This window comes from Physcomitrium patens, chromosome 17 (assembly GCF_059467195.1).
Source record: "Physcomitrium patens ecotype Gransden chromosome 17, ASM5946719v1, whole genome shotgun sequence".
Classification (NCBI taxonomy): Eukaryota; Viridiplantae; Streptophyta; class Bryopsida; order Funariales; family Funariaceae; genus Physcomitrium; species Physcomitrium patens.
In genome coordinates, this window is record NC_143426.1 from 11,433,174 (window position 1) to 11,454,053 (window position 20,880).

The following is a 20,880-nucleotide window of genomic DNA, read 5'->3' on the forward strand; positions in this document are numbered from 1 at the left end:
CAAGTCTGATTTAAGATGTCCATGTAATCTTTCAATCCATTTTTCATGTTTTTATATTTGAAGATTTTTAGATTTTCAACCCTTGAATTCTATACTTGATGTTAAATCTTATCTTTGTCAAAATCCAATTATGTCTCTATTACATGTGCATTACTTATGTAACCTTGATCTTGATTCAAAAGAGAAGTACTCACAATTAACTTAATCATAGCCAATGACTTGGCACCCTTATCTTTTGTTCTATAATCTTTATTTGCCACATATTCTTATATAACATCTCTCATATCTTCTTGAATGCATCCTTGTGAAATATCATAACCATCTGTTGTCTCAAAGCATTGTATAATATCATAATATTGAAAAATCTCATGTCTTTTTGAAATCTCATACTCTTGAAAAGTCTCATAACTTTCACAATAATCCTTTGTGGTTTCACAACTACATTTAGTATCATAACTTTGTGCAATCTCATAACCCTCTTTATAATAATCATGTAAAAACTCATAACTTCTTTCACCTAACTCATATGTGGTCTCATAGCCATATGTAATTTGACTTTCATCATCATATCCATGCATAATCCCACCACTTCTCACATCATAATGTTGTGAATTTATACAATCTTCAAGATTATAACCTTCAATAGATCCATAATCCATTTCTTGTAAAGATTCAATTTTAAATTCTTCAAAAAAATCCAAAGTATTAGAAAAAATATCCTCACCTCTTTCAAATGTAGAAAATGCCTTTTTATCACTAAGAAATGTTCTATTCAAATTGCCATCACCAACCTCCATAGACTTATTTAATATAGAATAGCCATAGCTTTCAACCTTATTGTCATTAATTTCCAAATCCTTGAGCTCCATATTGTCTTCAAAATATTGGATACCTTGACCTTCTATAGTAATAGTTTGAAAAAAGAGTTTGTTCTCTCCTTCACCATCATCGGTATAAGATCCAATTTCATTCATTTGCAAAGAATTGGCTCTTCTATTGAAGTCCTCTCCTTGCTCTTCTATTTCTCTTTTTTTAAGATTAGTCCCTTGCATTGATAAAGATGATATAGAAGCCAAAGTAGAAGTTTTTTTAGGCCATATTGCAACTCTTTTAGCTTGTGCTTCTTATTGCCTTGCTAAAATAACCACTACTTCCTTCAACTTCTCCCAATTATTGGTACAACCACTCTCCATAGACTCAACTACAAGAAGCATGAAAATCTCGTATTCCAAAGCATCATCAACACTATTTAAAAACAACTCTACCTTTAAAGCACCCAATGATCGTCTCTTTGAGGATGACAGTTGATAAAATCTCCTATCAAATTCTTCCAAAAATTCATAAAGATCCATATGCTTGCTTGGTTGTAATTCTATTCAATCTAAAAACTTTTACTTGGTAAACTTATCCTCATTTCCATCAATAAATTCTTTCTTCAAAATTTCTTGAAATTTTGACCACGTTTCTACACCCTCTCTAAGCAATCTCTTCACTTTTTTATGAAATCTAGGTTCAATAGCCAAATGGAAGCTTGAGATCATCTTTGCCTCATGGATTTGGCATGTCTCCATCTCACATGTATAAACTTGTAAAAACTTAGTGATGTTGCATCCTTCAAATCTCCCAAATTTGTTGATGATTCCTTGCAATGCCCTTGTGATATCTTTTTTTTTTCTTGCATTCTTTGTTGCTCCTCTATGAATATACAGAAAGCCTTAAAAAGCTAACTAATATTTGATCCATCCAAAATATTCGACCTATCCAAAGATCTTGATGACACATCTTTCATTTTGTTCTACAATGATCAAAAATGATTCTTAAATACTCCAATAAATACCTTATGATACTTCAAAATGCCTTATAATATTCTATGATAATCCAAATATTTCCATTGTATTTTAAAATAGTCTCCAAAGCTCCAAGAATTCAAAAGCTCCAATTCATGTACTAACCAAAGCTCTTCTTTCATTTTTTTTTTTTTTTTTTTTTTTTTTTCACAATTCAAATAATCCAAAATAATCAAATACCTTCCGCCTCATGCTTTTCACATTGAGTTCACCAAATATGTCATAATACATAAAGTCTTACTTGAGAATGCTCTGGACACTTAGCTATGGAAGATAGAATGGAAATTGCAACAACAAAATCTTAATTCTAATAGAACACTAACAATGCTAAACAAGCTTTAATCAAATTTAGAAAAACCTCAAAGGAATTCCAAAGAAACAATAAGAAATCTTAAAGAAATATTAGAATAATTACAAATATATCTCAAATACATCTCAATTCAATCTTAATTTAATCCTTGATGAAATGTTATTGGACTTCATTCAAACTTTAGGCCAAAAACTAATTATATCTTAAATGCTAAATAAATTCAACTAAAATCCTAAACCTTAAATCAAATCTTGATCAAATCCTAATCAAATTCTAATCATAAATCAAATCCTAACCAATACTAAATCAAACCTTATACCCTAAACCAAATCCTAATCAAATCCTAACCCTAAATCCAACTCTAAACCAAATCCTAAACTCTAAATCAAATCCTAAACTCTAAATCAAATCCTAACTAAATCTTAATCCTAAATCAAATCTTGACCAAATCCTAAACCCTAAACCAAACCTTGACCAAATCCTAAACCCTAAACCAAACCCTAACCAAATCCTAACCAAATCCTAATCCTAAATCAAATCCTAAGCAAACCATAATCCTAATCCTAAATCCTAAATTAAATCCTAAACTCTAAACCGAACCTTAATTCTAAATCAAATCCTAATCCTAAATCAAATATTCACCAAATCTTCACTCTAATCCTAAATCCTAAACCAAACCCTAATCAAACCATAATCCTAAATCAAATCCTAACCAAATCCTAATAATTTCTATAATAGATTTAAACCTCAATAACTAATAAATGAACCATCAATCTTAACTCAAATTGTGCATACTTCTTAAAAACTAAGTTGAAAACAAGCAAAATTTTTTTGAAAAAGATCGAAAATACCAAATAGACGATAATTTCAAAAACGTGCTCGGGTATTGGCCAGCCTCCTTCTCCAACCTTAATGCTAATCTCCTAAAGCCAATATCTCTCTTTTTTACTATTCGATTGATCTCAAAATTCTCATACACATAGAAAAATAAGTCTAATATTCTCTCCCATAAACTTCACTCCAATCTAATTGGTAGATTGTAAGAAATCTTAAAAATCTTCACTAGATCTAAAATTTTGCTTTTTGAGACCTTGACTCAATTAAACCTCAATAATCCTCAATTCAACTATTAGATTGAGCTAAGATTTATAGCACATATTAAGCACAACTATGACCATTAACTCACAAAATTTTACTTATAGATCTATTACAAAACTCTTGAAATCACTTGAAACATCAACCCTATTTTATTTCACAAAATCCAAGTCATCTGAAAACAATCTTGACTTTGTAAAACTCGTACAAAGTCATAAAAACTCCAAATCATATAAAACTAATGCTAATAAAAATCTTATCTAATTTGCTATCAAATCCTATTCTTTGATTTGGAAAAGAACCCCGGAGTCATTGTCGAGGCTCGGTTTGGTGCCTCAGGGTCTGATTTCGATCCTAGTTCATAACCGGCCCTCTTTGGATATCAATATCTAGTTTTTCTAAATAATTTTTTCTAGAATTTACTCTTAACTTCTTTTTAAAGATGCTTATATCATTTTTTTTCCAATCTACTTTGTTTTGCCTTATTTATGGTCCTACAAAATAAGTAGAAGTTATTTTTCTAAAAAAGTAAAATTACTATTAAAAGTTTTACTACCTCCCTATCTTTTATCCATATTTTTTTACTTTATCTTTTAACTTGGCTCTTCTATATTAAAATCCTTATTATTATCTTTCACTATATAGTCCTATTACAACATGATACTATTGTCATATAACGTGATTTGCTATTTGGGAATACACTGGGTATCTAGCTATAGAGAGTTTAACTTTAATCTTTATATAAATCTTGTCTTAGCTTCCAAAACTCCTTTGATTTTCATAAAACTCAAAATATAACAAAAATCCTTCAAAACATATTTGTCTTGTGAAGGATTTTCTCTTTCCAAACTTTAGAAATTCATAACTTTAGATCTAGCCACTAAATTTGTCTCATATTTATGTGGTAGATAGAATTCACCCTTAAATTTTACTACAAAAAAAACCAATTTCAAATTCACTCTCGATCTTTTGGCATCTAAGAAATCCTAACAGATACTCTAAACCCTTTTTTGCAAGCATCTGAGCACTATTTTCTTAATATCTCAAGAATCCAATACTTAAATATCATAAAATTCATGTACAAAGTTTACTAACATGAAATTACACATTTCTTAAAATTTTGAGCCAAAATCTTATCAAATTACTCAAGATATAGCTGAAGACACAACCACTAGTAAATCAAGTCACTTACTACCCTTAGATTGCATGTACTGACTTCAAAATCCAATAACTCCTTTATTTCAAATTGGAATCCAATAAGCAGTATGCTAAAAGTATAGCCGCAAAAGTGCTCTCTTCAATTGCAATTGCTGATCCTCAATTTTCCTCTGTACACGTGCGTTATGCCAAAAAAAGTGACAGTAGTTTCCAAATCAACACCTTAACTTTGAGTGCCTATATCTCTTTCATATAAACTCCAAACTATACAAAATTTGCACCAAAACCATAGCCAAAAACCTAAACTTGTTGATCCTAGCCTTCAAAGCTCGAATGACTCCAAAAAACTAATCCTAATCTCTAATATGGCCTCGGGCAGCCTCCTCAAAGCCCATTGGTCATGATTTTTAACCTATAGGAATGGAGATTTTCATCATCCATCTCCATTCATCTATATTGGTGCCCTAATTACTCCCTTTGCTACCAAAACCCTTATTCAATCCTTTTTCTTATAAGATTTATATAATTTATACTCTAAACACCAAATAAAAGAACCAAAATAAGTTTTCAAATGTCACCAATATCTAGCAAAGGTGACTCTAAATATTTAGAAGTTACTATCAACCAAAATCAATCTTAAAACCCACTATCAAAAAAGAAATTAAAGTTATACAAATTCTATAGTAATCTTTTTAAACAACCTCTTGTCAAGGTAATAATCAAATTATATTCTACAACCAACTAAAATCTACTAACATGGTTCTTACCATATTACTTAATAAATTATATATTAAGTACATAATTACATTATTTTCATATAGTTGTCGAACCACAACACAATACCATGTTAACGATGAATTCAATATAGAATGGCACTCCAGTGGGACTAGTAGAAGTTGCTTCATTGAAATAGAAGGCTAAATAGCGTCCAGATCTTTTAGAATGTCATAAGGCTCTATGTTTAAAGAAATTTCCAATGCCGTCTTTCTTTTCAATTGTTTTAGCTTTATCCCTTGAGATAATATATTTTTCTTTCCTAGACTTGGACTTTGAATACCTAGAGGAGCTTTCTTAGAATATCCGTCTACAAAAAGATCTTTTAATGGATAAGACGTCTCTTGGGACTGCACGGAGGATAGAACTAGTTTAAGTTGAGCCGAGACCTCGGTGGTTGGAACCTCATTGATTTGCGTAGACGGACCAAGTTTTATTATTGATAAGATGCCCACTACAAGAACTAGATTTGACATTCCCATAATTGAGTTGAATTGGTCCTTTGCAACTAATTCATCCAAGTATTGAATTGGTCTTTTTACCTTTTATTGGCTCCTAGTAAGTACTACTTGGACATATTCCACTAAAAATTGAATAGAGCATTATACTGCTGATATGTTTGCCCTGATTGTTTATAATTTTAACAAACTAGAGCATAGTCATCACTAGCTCTTGGATTAGGACATTCACTAGTATAATGACCAATTTGCCTACAACGATAACAATGAAGTAGTCTTCTTCCACCTCCATCAGGCATATTGGGTGTCTCCATTGGTATATACTAGCTGGACGTGTTCCAAGCTGAATTGATAAATGATTCCGATTATCATATTGATATGGAGGTAACTGAAATCGATTGCGGTGATGGAGAATATTATTGATATCCTAGTTGTTCCTTCACATAGTTATGGGAGTTCGATCCAGAATCTGGATTATAATTTAAACCTAGTAAGTTATTAAAGGTTCAATTTTACCTACTTGAATGATTTTCGTTCCAGCCAAATGTATTTCCCGTTTGAACTTGATTGATATCCCACTGAGTGGGTAGGATCATGGTCTGATTACCAAACTATTGTTTCCTTTTCTAATTCCAACAATTAACTGCCAAATACTTTCTTCTACAGAATGTATATTGTACCATCATTTGTGGAGGAAATAGACATTCTATCACCAAATGACTTTGGCCCTTACAATTACTATACCATACATTGGATCTATTATTGATAGATTTTTGCCTCTTTTCTTTATCCTTTACCATATTGAATACCATTTCCTTCATTTTCTTAGTCAAATTTAACAGCAAGGTTTCATTAGAATCCTTTGGAGCTGATACTATTGAAAACTCTGTCATAATCAACTATTGCTGCTGATAAGAAAAGTATGGAGACTACGACATTACCATATTCAATGGTATAACTTACAACAAGGTGATATTAATTGTTTCTTCTATATTGGCACTTAAATTGGTACTTGTATCGAACATTCTGGGATAACTAACTACTACTCCATTCTATGCCGGGATTCGATAATCTCCTTGAACTGGAATCATAGTAGCTCTCATAGTTAAAAATTGATCATAATGGCATTTCTTCCAAACCTTGGTTCGATTAAGAGATGTAGTTATCATATTTGATTGAGACTCTTTTACAAACATTTTTAATTCAGGTGGATGTAATCAATTGATTAATATGGACAATACAAAAGCCTCCAACATTTGATGATTTAGCCACTTGCGGAGTATATCTGCCACACTGCCATAGTACAATTCCACTGCCTCTCTTGGACTAATTATGCTATTTATTAATCTTTCTTGAAGTCGATTCTCAAAACCAATTGGGCAAAAATGGATTAAAAATGCATTCTTCAATGCCTCCTAATTATAAAATTGATCCAAAGGTTGGTGGTTATACCATTCAAATGCTATATCTTTTAAGGTCATTGGCAGCCATCGTAATCAAATATCTTTAGTTATGCCATTATTGGCTATACATGCGATCAAGAACTAAGACAAGTATTGATCTGGATCTATACTTGGTAAGCTCGTAAAAGTAGATAATGGAGACATACTAGTTGTTTGATTGCCCCCGTCTTCTATTTGGACTGCTATTACAACTGCTAGATCATTCGTTGTTATTAAAGAGGATAATGTACTTCTTAATCTCTTATTAAAATAACCATTGCCTTTTCCAAATATCTTTTTCAAACTTTTCAACCTCTTCAATTTATTATTATTATTTTTGAATAAGTATATGAGTTGAACTAGAGGTAAAAACCATAAATTTTGAAATACGCTGAATTGGCCCTTATTGGCAAGCAATTTATGCCATTCTACGAAACTAATTTTGACAGAATCGGTAGTTTCTACTATTGTAAAAGTATCCAATGGAATATCCAATTTTTTTGTATTTCTTCTACTTGCAGTTAACGAGCTCAAGAGATATGCTGGGCTATTAATAAAATTTCTCACAAGTACTCTTGGCAATTTTTTTAATGATATATATGTCTAAAATATTAGAGGTCAGTCAGCTTCTAGGTATGCTCAGATTTGCCAACAGGCATACAACCATGGCTTAATTCAACTTTATTGATGCTTCTTTTTTAACTTACATTCTTGCTCATTTTGCAACAACTTTCTTACTTATACTCTCTCTTGTCTTTCTTTTGACTTGTGTAATTTCTTTACTACAATATTTTCATTCTTAATAACCATAATCTTTCATTAAATACTAATAAATTTACTTCCTATCTCTCATTTGACTACACATTTTTCTTCACTTTCGAATCAATTTTGATTTTATAACCTCTTCACGTAACATCCAAAATTACTCATTTGAGAGTTAATTCCTAATACTCAATACTATTGTCAATCCTCGATAGCGGCGCCAAAATGTGGTTGCCATTTTACTTATTCTATAAATTTCTTTCAGAATAAACCTATAGAGGGAGATTCGATCACAAGGAAAGACTAACCGCATGAGCTTATACATTAGGGTGACACAATTAACCATATTCTGAACCACTAAAAATACTAAAAAATACTATAATACTTTCTCCCACTAACAATATTCCTTCATCAACTCATAACAACAATGTACAATCTTGTACTTTTAAAAGACCATTCAAAACACCCAAATTCCATCCAACATTGGAAATAACAATCTTCCACTCTAACCAATCTTGCTTCACACAATTTCTGTAATCACAGACTTTTTTTGTCAAAATACACACAACTCTCAATTAACAACAATCATAATCTTCTATCTAGAATCAATCTTCTACAGAATCTGATAACAAATTTTCAATATCTTTTCATAATAATTTAATCACACAGTACTCCAATTACATACTCAATATCTCATAAATCAATCTCTAATTTATTCCATAGATTTACTTCACAATATTCAAAAACTATTTATTACTCTTCAACTATAAAAAAAACAAAGAGAATAAAGAGGTAGCACCAAGCTTACCCTGACTAATGACTATCACAATCTAGCTCCTCCAACATCTTCTTCAACTTACTTATGCTTTACTTCTGAAATTCAAGATTCTAACTGTTATTCCCTATTTAACCATTTTTACAACTAATTCAATCATTCGACCTATTGAATTGACAATTCTAAGATTAATTAATCTACTTTATTCATATCTTATAAAAAAAAATTCTACCCATTCTACAGGAGGGTAATCTGTAACCTCTAATAAAATTTTCTACAAAGAAGGATAATCCAATCTCCTTAAGAAAAAGATCAATATTAAAAAACAAGATTTTTTGTTTATAGGTAGGTAGTCAACAACCTTCAAAACACAATAATAGAAGTGAAATAATCCACTCACTTCTTAATCAAGACAAAAACAGTAAGTTGGCACTCTTGTCAAATTGTCACGGACATGAATCTTGAAGATAGAAAATCCTCAACACACTCTTATATCGCTGAAAAGAACTAAAAAGTCACTCAAAAATGATATAATATTGAACTAGAATGGCTATTGCTAAAAACAAGAAGACTAGAAAGTCTTGAAACAAGACTAAGGACCAAAAAGGTGTTGACAAGAATGAAGAAGCCTTCACTCTTGCCTCCATATATACTCTTAACTAAGAACTATGTGGCAATGTCCTATAAGATCTCCAAAACGTATTGACTTTGTTAGCCACATGTCTTAACTTACAAGACAAGTTATCTATGTATGTGATATATAGTTAGCTTGTTCTATAAGCTACTACATGGAGTTAACTTATTCCACAAGCTACCATCATGTGGTTAACTTATTGGCCAAGTTTCCATCTTACAAGTACATCTAAAGTCAAAATTGTATCTACAAAGCTTCTAGGAAGCTGATCTAGAAGACTTTATGAAATTAATCTATACTTACATATTTCTACCTAATCATGTAAGTAACTATTGGGATAAATGTATATATCTATGACATGATGTTATTATATGTATGTAAATTTGAAATAAAATCAAAATTATAAATTAATATTTTTTTAATGTTAATAATTATCAAAATACTAAAAATTTAATAAATTAATAAATTTTTAGATTTTTTTCTTCTTGTTAAAAGCCATATTTTAGATAATTTATCTTTATTGATTTATTCTTTTTTACATAATCATAAAAAGGTTTTATTTTATTTTTTATCTTTGAAATACATATTTATAAAATTACTCTATAAGAAAAAAAATATTAAAATATATTTCAGAATCAAGGCATAAAATTTGCATCTAAAAGCATGATTTCAATTTTTTTGGAATAAAAATATGCAAAGAAGAGTTGATTTTATTATTTTAATCCTTAAACTTTACTAGATAATTTTTGTAAACATATAAGGTAAAATTTTGGCTACTTTAAATATTAAAATTAATATAAAAATATAATCTTAGTATTATATTTTAAAAAGTAGTTTATTGTAAAGAATTAAGAGTAGAGAGTAAATTAAAATATCATTTAAATTTAGCACATTGTGATTTTTAATCTGTTTATTTATTATTAAAAATCAAGTGAGTATTTAGAAATTATGGGCAATAGCATGAAGTCTATTAAAGATATCATAACATGGTCTTCAAAGTAAATATTAGGAATTATAAATAAATGATATTTAATTTTGTTATATAAATTATTAGTTTGATATTTTGAAAAAATTCAAATTTACAAATATAACTACAAATTTTTTTCTATAGTATTTTCAGAAATTGAGAGCTACTTAATAGAAGAAATGTATTTTTGTAATTATTTTAAATATTTTTAATCATTTACATAAAAAATTATAAAACTTACAAATTTTTATAGGATGATTTTAGAACTTGATGAATAATTATTTTGAAGTAATCAATAACATGTAATGCAAATTCAAATTGCTATTTTTATAATAATAAGATAAAAAAATAAATAAAAAATAAGATTTTAAAGTGACAGTCTTTCATATAATAGTAGGTATATGTAAAAAAAATTTCAAAAATTGATCAAGTTAATTGATGAACTTTTAAGATTTAATTTTTTTAGAATGCATAAATACTTTTTAGCACATATAATATTTTTATGTACAAACTATAGTGTAAATATTTAATTAATTAATCATTTATTTATTTAAATATCACTTTAAATATTTTAGTTACTTTTCTTTCAAATAAGCATTTTAAAGTAACTAATGTATATAGATTCTAGAATACAACCTTATTCATAATTTAAAAAAAGAAAGTAATTATTAAATTTTCCTAATTCAAAGAATATATAAAAACTGAGGTCGTAAATAAATAAATAACTAAATAAGCTATTAATAAAAATTATAATTATAGAATTAAAAAAATTAGAAAATATAATGTATTTGAGTAATGTAATAGTTTATTATCCATCTATTTCTCTACTCTGAGACATGTAAAGAAAATAAGATATGCAACTCTCACCTGGAACGAACGAGTGAGGAGTGCAACCTAAAACTTATTCATCACTTAGCGGGATTCGATCTCATGTCGCACATACCCCATCCCCTGAGACTTAAATACTCCAAAAAACTACCTAGCGCAACACCGAACAAAAGTTATGGCCTGTAGATAATGAAGAAATAAAGAGAAAAAGGCAAGAGAGGGAGGGAAGGAAGAAGGGTGACGTGACAACTAGCCCACAGAATGCGCATGAGCATCGTGGTGGTGGGGAGATCCGTCCGTCGTAGTGAATTCATCCACACCCAACCAAGAAGCCAAGCCGAGCAAAGCAAAGCAGGGAAGCAAGTAAGTAAGCAGGGCAGGGAAGGGTTAAGCAGATGCTCTCGGGCATTGTCCCATTCTGCGTCTCTTCTAACTCCTGCGTAGACCTAAGCCAGCAGCAGCCATGCCATGCCAGCCTTGCTGCTAGCATCCGCATCTGGAACGTGTCTCGTCGTCACTGCTGCTGCTGCTGTTCGGACGAAGGGGCGGGCCTCCTCCTCCTTCTCTTCCCCCTCCTCGCACTAGCTCGCTTGCCGCTCTTGCATCTCGGCTGCTGTTGCATTGCGGGACGTCGGTTCGCTGCACTTCTAGGGAGAATTGGAGGTGAGAAGGTGCGGGGGTGCCATCTAGGACGGCAGCCATGGCAATGATCGGGCGCGTCGTTGGCCGTGCTGTGCCCAGCGCCCTCTTCCGCCGAGGTGGCCTTGATTGGACTCGCAGCTTTGGATCCTCGGGGGATGACTCCACACCTGAAGCGCCCTCCCCCATTCCGCAGCACTTTGGCCCTGGGAAACTTGTGGGGAAAACTGCTCTCATTACAGGCATGTTGTGCATTCACTGATTGTTGCTCTGTTGCTGGCTTTTGTTCCGATCGAAAGGAAGACTAGGATTTAGGACCAACCTTGTCACAGCTTTTGGGGCTGCGATTTGAGAGCGTTGTGGTTTGGCGGGTATTGCTGTTTATGTTTGAATTGATGTTCTAGAGGTACGGTTTGACAGCTGGGTAATGGAAGGTGGCGTGCTAGCCCTACCGGTTTTGGGGTTGTGCGCGCGGTCGTCTTCACGCGTTGACTGTGCAATCGGAATTGCTTCGTGTGGAAATTGTACCGAATTGCGTATGTTTTTTACATAGTGTTATTGCGTTTGATTTTGGAAGTGCGAGTGCAGTTTCAAATGCATTGATGCTGCTTAACTGTAGTATCCGTTGGAATTGGTTTTACCCACTTTTTGGAGGATCTCTTATGTTTACCGTGTTTGGATTTCGTGTGCCTTGGAAGCATGTATGCGCAGTGTTTTAGAGCCCATCGGAATAGGTGTATACTGCATACTGACTTTACACTAGCACTAGTTTAGATAAGATTGAATATTTTTTGCACACTAATATGCCTGTGGTTCAGTTGATGAACGTCTTCCTTATCGATAATTCTTGACCTGACGCTGTAGGTGGTTTTTTGTTTCTGCAAATTCTGTGCTCAGTATTAACATGTAGAGATATGTGAACAAGACAGGAGATGAATTGATTTTATCGGAAGCGTATGTAAAAAAACGTCTGAAATGACACAGGGCAGTGGTACAACACATATAATCCCTACTGTTGTGTAAATCACTAACTTCAAACCATATGGATACAGGAGCGGGAAGTGGAATTGGACGACATGCCGCGCTTTTGTTCGCACAGGAAGGAGCTTCTGTCGTTGTGGCTGATCGTAACCTGGCAGCTGCTTGCCGCACTGTTGATGCTATGCATGAGCTCAATGGTCAAGGTGTTGCAGTAGGCGGTGATGTTTCCGTCGCTGATGATGTAGCAGCAATGGTTGCTAAAGCAGAGAAGGTATATACAACGTCTTCTCGATTAGTATTCCTGACTTTACTCAGCAGTGACCAATCACTTCCACTAAACGAGTGCTATCAATTGTGCCTTTAATGTCTGTATAATTAATATCCTAATGCATAACAGAAGAGTACTTTTGCCCCGAAGACAATTGAAGACTCCTTCTGTCTCTCGGTGGAATCCTTTTGTCCTCCCGAAGTTAGTCTGCAAATCCAATTTGACTTGGTGCAAGCACATTGGTTAATACATTCAAGTATCTTGCAGGTTTATGGCGGCCTCCACATCATCTTCAATAATGCCGGTATTATGGATTCAGGGGATGACAATGTCATCAACACACCTGATGATGTCATAGACCGGACTTTGGCAATTAATGTCAAGGGAGTGATTTATGGATGCAGGTAATGAGCACGTCTCTAGAGAGCCCATTGAAGCCTTACTTTTGCTGGTTGCCTTAAAATGATCAGTTCTTGCAAGTTTAAAAGTTGTCCAAGTTTTCAATCAGTATCTGCTAGTCCCATATGACGTGGGATCATAAGAAATGTCAAGCTTACGATTAAACTACTAAGAAGTCTTAGAGTTACTCTAAAATTATTGGATGCATACTATTGCGTTGTAGGTACGGCATCCCCGCAATTATCAGATCTGGGGGAGGTTCAGTGATAAATACAGCATCTTTTGTAGCATTTTTGGGGGCAGCAACCCCTCAAATTGCATATACAGCAAGTAAAGGAGCGGTACTCGCTCTCACACGTGAACTGGCTGTAATACATGCGAGAGAAGGAGTACGAGTCAATTCTCTTTGTCCAGGCCCCTTGAGAACAGAGCTTTTGATGAAGTTTTTGGATACCGAAGATAAAAAACAGAGGCGACTTGTTCATATTCCCATGGGTCGCTTCGGAGAGGCATCAGAGATGGCTAAGGCAGCGCTCTTCCTAGCATCTGGTGATAGCTCATATATGACCGGCGCAAGCCTGCTTGTGGATGGTGGGATAACATCTGCGTATGTGACACCTGAATGAGGCGACTATGAAGTAATTCTGAAAAGTACAAACATCCAAGACTTCAGCTTACATTTTCGAGGCGAGTGTAAGAAACTCTACAAATGCTCGACTAGTCGCTGGTACTGTCAGTCGTTTTTCAATTGCAATATCGTACCTAATGCAATGTAGAATGCATTCGGACTGAAGTTCACTACGTTCAACCAGCAGTAGCAAAATCAGGGGACCGAAAGCGTGACGAGAGAAAAAAAATAAAAATATGAAGTCTGTAGTGCCTCTTGTGTGATATCCGTGAGGTTTATGATGAAAGTCTACTAACATTAGCTCTTTAGAGTTGACACACTGCGTCGGGGAGGGGCATTTGAATAAGTGAGCGAAGGCTAGAAAGCTCTGCCCACTTCGATGTGATTGGCGTTAGTCCAATGGTTTCATGGAACAGCATTCAGCTATAGGCGTTAGAAAATCAAAATTCCTTTGTTTGAAGATGCTCTTTCAAACGTGATGAGTTTCAACTTGGCCTTTTTGGTAACAAGTGATACAAATTACGACGGAAGGGTTCTTATACACAACCACATCCACTTGGTGTTATTGACCATAGATAGAAATTTACTTTTTCAGATTCATCTTCATGGCACCTTCACGCCTTCTTCACTTATCCCACCAATATATTGTTGGGTCTAGGACCTCATGTTTTCGCAGATGGGACATGTTCAGTAGACCTAAACAATGCCCATAAAAATAACCGTGCCATAATTTCCCTCATAACACCTTTCTCAAAATTAGTGGTTGCTGCTGAAATTGGAGAGATGACGATCTTATACCTCCCAGCCTTGTCACTCAATGTAACAGCTGCTGAAATCGAAATTGAAATGGTGGTGCGGCACCCACCATCGCCCTCTCTCATCCTGCGTGGCACCTATCTTCGTCTTCTTCTTGCTGCCAACCAGTGGCATGATCTCTTCGTTGATCTCAACCAGAAACACCAACCCCTGCAAGCTCTTCCGCCGATCAATCAATTTCTGTACTACGTAATGCTTGCGAGCATCCTGGGATGGTGTTGCCTGTTGTTCCTGCTGCTTGTCCACTACCGCACTTGGCGGGCTCGACCTCGTCCCAGCTTCCGCAACCTTCCGAATTTGCGCGTGGGTAGCAAACAGCGATTGTCCCGCTGATCCTCGTCTCGCTGCCCCTTCTCTCTCACGAAAGGAACCTGGTCTCTTCACTCCAGCTGATTCAACGTCCGCAGATTTAGGAAGCTCCCCCTCCTCAACCCCGTTGGTGGGTGCTTTCGTTAAGCACTTCCTAAACTTGTCTGTGCAAGGCAACAAAGGGCTATTTGCTCGTCGATCTCGCTTTCCTTCTGCACGGAACTTTCCTCCAGGAGATGCTCCAAATTTGGGTGTGGCTGCAGGAGCTTGGGCAGGGGAGACCCTTTCAATGTCGTTAGAACGAAAAACGTGGATTAAGACCTTGTACTCAAACATGTCAGTTTTCTCCAGCACACAGACATCGCCTGCTTGAATGTTGTGCGTCTCTACGAAGTCCTTCCACCCCTGACCGTATAGATATCGTAGTCCAGGTCTCCAGTCAACTTTGCGCATCACGCCATCAGTGTCCATCAAGATCAACTCTGCGGGCACCGTCGGAAGTATTTCTGCACATTCAACTGAGACGAACTGCACCCCACGTAATGATGAGTCAACCGACATTTACCATTGAATTTGAGCAAGGCAGCGCAAGGCAGTAAATGGTCAAAGTGCCACAATACCGTCTGCAATCTAGGGCTATCTATAATTCACAACGCAGAACGTCAGCGTAGTATGGATAAAAGACATGCAATACATACACAAGTGTACGTGTTCTTGGAAGCTCTGGTTCTCATCAGTAGAAGAGCGCTTGGATTTTTAGTGTTGACCGAAAAAGCTTTCGCTACTTCATATGCCTGCTTTTGGGACTCTCTTAGTTTATTGTCTCCCGCGAGGGAACTTGGAGCGTTTGAATTTGGACTTATGGCATCTGGAGGCTCTTGGTCTTCCGACGTCATGTAGTCACGTTTGAGGTTCCTGTACTCTCGAGTTCTGGGGCCTACTAGCGTAACAGCTCCAAATCTGTGGTTTGCTGCGACAGTAGCAAAACCACAATTTGCAGATTTTTCGTTGTCATGAGAATGAGCCCGGGCAGCTGCCATTGCAGACCCCAGATTATTCCCAAGGCTTAAGCTAGGTTCCTGTTTTACCAAAGCTGGTTGAAAAACAGAAATGGGTTGATCTCTACCTCCTGGCTCACTCCGAAGTACCCCTACTTGTCTTATCTCTACTCTCCTCCTCATAGGATCATCCTCAATTTCAACTCTAGCTGTTTTCGTCTGCGTTCTAACCTCAGTTTGTCTGTGGTCTGGAAGAGAAATCTCCTTAACTACCCCTAGTTGGTCAGTAATCTCATTCTGATTCTGGGGTTCGTATCTCCTATGACAGACATCAACTTGGGAAACTTCAACATCATGGTCATTATTCCCATTCATCGAGACTTTAGGATCCTCACGAGACTTAACAGCGCCAGTGTCATAATGTGATGCAGCGAAGTCGTTCTTTAGGCTGTCAATCAAATCACCACTGCTCAGTCCCGCTGAACCGCTACTTGCCATACCCACATTCCTACTCTTAAGATTCATTGCCCTTATTTTATCTTCAAAGATTTTAGAGACTTCATTCCTGAAAATGCGTTCAGAGTAGGTAGCCTCTGTTCTCGTTTCGACAGGAGAAGTACCAGCAAAGGCCATTTTTCTCTTCTTCAACCTTCTCTGTTTCGCCTTAGCTAAAATAGCCTTAGCCAAAAGCACTTGCACCGAGTCTTCTGATTCCTCGGACGACATGTTCATTACAGAGGTTTTCGCCTCGTCACGGTCCTACGCAAAAATGACACACTCAAGGCTAACACCCTCAACTTCAATACGAGCAGAATCAAATGAACTAATGTTCAACCTGGCAGTTGAACATCACACGAGATGAAAAGAATGCTTCACAACACCGAGAGTTTCTAGGCCCTTACCACTTGTTCGTGAAGAAGATTCCATTCAAAAGATCCCCTGCTCCGCAAGATCCCCTTCGTTACCTTGTTCTCGTTTTGATCAGAGGCCTCAGCTGGCAGAACTGAACAGAAACTGTTGGACTCTGGCATCTGAGAGTCATGTTGAGGAGAACCATTTAGTTTCTCTCTGCGATTCGTTGCTTTGGAATGTACCAAGTTCAAGGGTGGATCTTCTGCAACTCCTCTCATGGGCTTTGAAACTAGAGGCAACAGTTCAGTTTCCTTATCAATCACAGTACCCGTTGAGCTCCTTCGATTCAAAGGTTGTCTTGTGCTTACTTTCTCTAAGCCGAACTTATTAAACACATTCACAGAAAATCGCTTCATGGCAAGGAGGCCAAGCATAATTTGATCTCCCTTCTCCAACTGATAATCAATTGCAAATGCCTTCCAGCCATCTCTCAGTGCTGCACTGCTGAAAGTTACAACCCATTCAAACCCTGTAACGTCCTCCAAGATGTAGGTCTCGTTCGAGTACATGCCTATGTACTCTCTGATATACACAGCAGGAATTTTCTGCACAATCCCAAATGAATTGAAACAATTCTTCAGATCTATCACAGAAATCGATAAGGCACAATGTTTTAAGATCTACCTTCTCAGAGAACGAAGAAGCTGAAAGCAGCCACTGAAATCTCTACAAAAGATACACACAACAGAACAGCGGCAGAGGAACACACCAGGTTACAGTTCTTATTAGACGGCGTTGAATATTCGGGAATTGTCTTTAAGAACCTCGGGACTATTAGAGGGAGTCCTGTCCCGTGAGTGGTCTGACACACACGAATGCATGCTGCGCAAACCTTGTGTTCTCCGCCGCTCCCCCCACCCTCTCCCATTACACTTCAATCTAAGGTCACACCCTCTTACTTCGATATCACTTCCAACACTTTCAAAGCTGCTATCTTGAACGCATACAGAGAATCCAAGCAAGTACAAAAATTAAAATCAAAATTAACTGATCTAAATAGAGTCAAGCGAATTACTTGGAGATCTCACTCTCGATGATCAGAAAAAAACGAGCGGGCAAAGAAGCTACAATGCCCCATGGCAACCCATTAATCTCCTAATTCTGTTCTTCCCCTTATGTCCAGTCCCACGAGCCCAAACGTCACCAATATACTTGCCATGCAATCAAAGGATTCTTCGTCGTCTTCTTCTTCTTCTTCTTCTTCACATCCCCATTCCTGTATCACCACTCCCGACATCAAACGCACACATGACCCAGGAGCTGCTCCGCGTGCAATGCTGTGAGATGCACGAGCTCAGGCAGAGTCGCCATGCGGAGCCTTGAAACCCTTGAAAGCTTGGAAACTTTCAGCACTGGGCTCTCAATGCAACAGGGGGGTGGCTATGTACAACCCAACCCAGCACAACACAACACAACCCAACCCCATGGGTTTGTTAACTATACTTCTCTGGCTATGTACATGTGATAACTGGTTCTGTTCATAACAACACTCCATGTCATCTCTATGTCTCTACCTATACGTCGCCTTTGATTGTAATTGTAATGCATGTAAAAAAAAAGTTTGAAATTATTTTTAAGCTTATAGTTAAGTTTGAAATTATATTTTATTCAACTTATTAAAATAAAAATAAAAATAAAAATAAAAATCTCATAAACTTAATTCCTATGTTGAGAGCATTTTGTTGACGAATAATTTCAAATTTAATTCATTTTTCTTCTAGCAAACATTTCAAAAGGTTTTATCATTTCTATTATAATCAATTTTCACATTTTTTTTAGAAAAAAGTAACATAATTACAAGTACTTTTTCAATTCATAAAGTTTAGATTTTATTTAATCTTATTATATTACATTTACAACTATAAATAATTATTACACAGATTTGGGCCAGTTTGGAATGAATATATCTACCCAGTATTTTTATTTTTAAAACATGTGATTTTATAACAAAAAAAAAATGATGGGTTTCATGTAAAAGTTCTATATATACAAACACATGCATTTAGCATCTTTGCATTTGCAACCTTCTAGTTTAAACCTTCTAGTTTAATTATTAACCTAGATGCTTTGCACAAAGAGATCAAGATATTTTGGAAAGCAATATTGCATAATAATCCCTTCAAGCCACTGAAATCTGAGTCGCTAACCCCAGCGACGGACACCTGTCCAAAAGTCATTCATTCATCCACTTATTCACTCAATCATCCTCCAATTCATTCATTCATCCATTCATTCGTTAATCCGTGCTGGACGCGCTGCTGGATGACCGTAATTTCCAGGTTATTATATCATTGTGAGATGACTGATCAATGCACAGAAACGGCGGGTAACTAATCTTCAGCAAGAGCTTGCCTGTCTAAGTCTGTGGTAACTCTGACGGGTAACTTCTGCAGCCTCGCATCCGCCCTAGTGCCAGTGTAAATGCTACACCGGTTGGTAATTGGTGTGGCTTAGGGTGTCGTTGAGGCTTAGTATCCCTCGGTTACTTTTTCTTCATCTCCCTTTGCCTTTTTCCACTTTCTGCAACTTTCTACTCTAAAGAAATCGTTGTTTGGAGTACATTGTTTAAATTGAGTATACATTGACGTTCAATTTGTGGAGATATCCATCATGCAACATTATTTTATATGTGTTGATACTTTAAGTCTTTGCCATGATGAGGTGTTCAAATTTTATTATTATTGTAGCCCTTTGTAAATACTTAATATTAATTGAGGATAAAAAAATTATAACATTATTTAAAAAAAAAAGATCGATTTATTGAATTTTAATTCTGTAATTATTTATATAAGGTATATCTATATATATATGTAATTGTAGAATTATAAATTAAAAACCAAAAATCGAAGTGTTGCATCAAATAAGTTTGAATTATTTTTTAGTTTATAATTATTGAATCTAGCATATTTATTATTTTACTACATATTAAAAAATTGTTAGAACATAGTTACAATAATTAATTGAATTATTTAATGATTGTAGTATACGTACATATCTATGTCAGTCAAATAATAGCACCTGAAACAACTAAAATTCTGTTTTTGTTACTATTATAAATTCAAATCAATTATTTAACCAATATGATTTATCTTCAGTTTAGGGAAAAAAATGCATTGGTAAAATTAGAGTAAAATATACAATTATACTATTGATAAATTTTAATGAATTCTTATTCTTCCTCTTAATCTGCTTCTTAATTTATATGTCATATATTATTTTATAAAATATTTATATATTTATTTTTAGATATTTAAATTTATTTAAATGATAATTAATAAAATGTTTCATCCATAAATAGATCCTTTTAATATATAAAAATTCACATAATATATAGTATTTGCTCTTAAATAATAAAAAATGTCTTATTTTAATAAAATATTTTTTATAACTTGTAATTCTTGTAGAGATTATGTTTGGTGGTTATACATGCATTTTTTGAATTTTTGTATACTATTAAACAGGAATTGTGATGAATGGATCTTAAGCACATTTTATTTATTTATTTATTTATTTATTTATTATTATTATTATTAAACTTTGTATTTGGAGCTATTTAGCCTTTGAGTTATTTTCCAAAATGAAGTCATCTTGATTGTAGAATTATGTACTTTTTTTTTTTGCAAATCATTTGGTTGAAAAAGAAAAAAAAATTGATAGAGGACATGTGCACAAACAAAAGAAAAAAATCAATTTTTTGTAACAACCAAAATCATTTTGTTTGGATAACATTTGTAAGCACATGTTAGAGAAGTACCTTCTAAATTTCTAAAAATACAACTATGTTCAATGGCAAAAAAAGAATCATTAGATGCTTTTTAAACATTCATTTAAGAAAATATAATGAATGCTTATTTTAAACAACAAAGTGTTGATGACAATA

At 34.7% G+C, this 20,880-nt stretch overlaps 2 protein-coding genes across 3 annotated transcripts; one reads left to right on the forward strand and one right to left on the reverse strand.

Annotated features, from left to right (window-relative positions):
- The first annotated feature begins 11,459 nt into the window (after positions 1-11,459).
- On the forward strand, positions 11,460-14,576 carry LOC112294659 (uncharacterized). The gene is made up of 4 exons (XM_024545363.3): positions 11,460-11,931; positions 12,742-12,941; positions 13,206-13,342; positions 13,561-14,576. Exons 1-4 carry the CDS (start codon positions 11,751-11,753, stop codon positions 13,961-13,963), a joined length of 921 nt encoding a protein of 306 aa, XP_024401131.1. The 5' UTR covers positions 11,460-11,750; the 3' UTR covers positions 13,964-14,576.
- LOC112294658 (uncharacterized) lies at positions 13,642-18,582 on the reverse strand. 2 transcript variants are annotated; one of them, XM_024545362.3, is made up of 5 exons: positions 18,016-18,582; positions 17,710-17,879; positions 16,991-17,545; positions 15,789-16,847; positions 13,642-15,618 (listed from the first exon to the last, which is right to left on the reverse strand). In XM_024545362.3, exons 2-5 carry the CDS (start codon positions 17,866-17,868, stop codon positions 14,776-14,778), a joined length of 2,616 nt encoding a protein of 871 aa, XP_024401130.1. In that variant the 5' UTR covers positions 17,869-17,879; positions 18,016-18,582; the 3' UTR covers positions 13,642-14,775. The 2 variants fall into 2 exon arrangements, with proteins under 2 accessions (XP_024401130.1, XP_073396403.1); XM_073540302.2 differs by having other exon boundaries at positions 17,710-18,581.
- Between the last annotated feature and the right edge of the window lie 2,298 nt (positions 18,583-20,880).

Bases quoted from the DNA above. Each gene is read 5' to 3' on its own strand.
- LOC112294658 (XM_024545362.3), bottom strand. From the start codon at position 17,868: ATGGGAGAGGGTGGGGGGAGCGGCGGAGAACACAAGGTTTGCGCAGCA. The intron at 16,848-16,990 runs GTAAGGGCCTAG...ATTTTTGCGTAG, and splicing joins ATCTTCTTCACGAACAAGTG to GACCGTGACGAGGCGAAAAC. The intron at 15,619-15,788 runs GTATGTATTGCA...CGTGGGGTGCAG, and splicing joins CCAAGAACACGTACACTTGT to TTCGTCTCAGTTGAATGTGC.
- LOC112294659 (XM_024545363.3), top strand. From the start codon at position 11,751: ATGGCAATGATCGGGCGCGTCGTTGGCCGTGCTGTGCCCAGCGCCCTC. The intron at 11,932-12,741 runs GCATGTTGTGCA...ATATGGATACAG, and splicing joins GAAAACTGCTCTCATTACAG to GAGCGGGAAGTGGAATTGGA. The intron at 12,942-13,205 runs GTATATACAACG...AGTATCTTGCAG, and splicing joins TGGTTGCTAAAGCAGAGAAG to GTTTATGGCGGCCTCCACAT.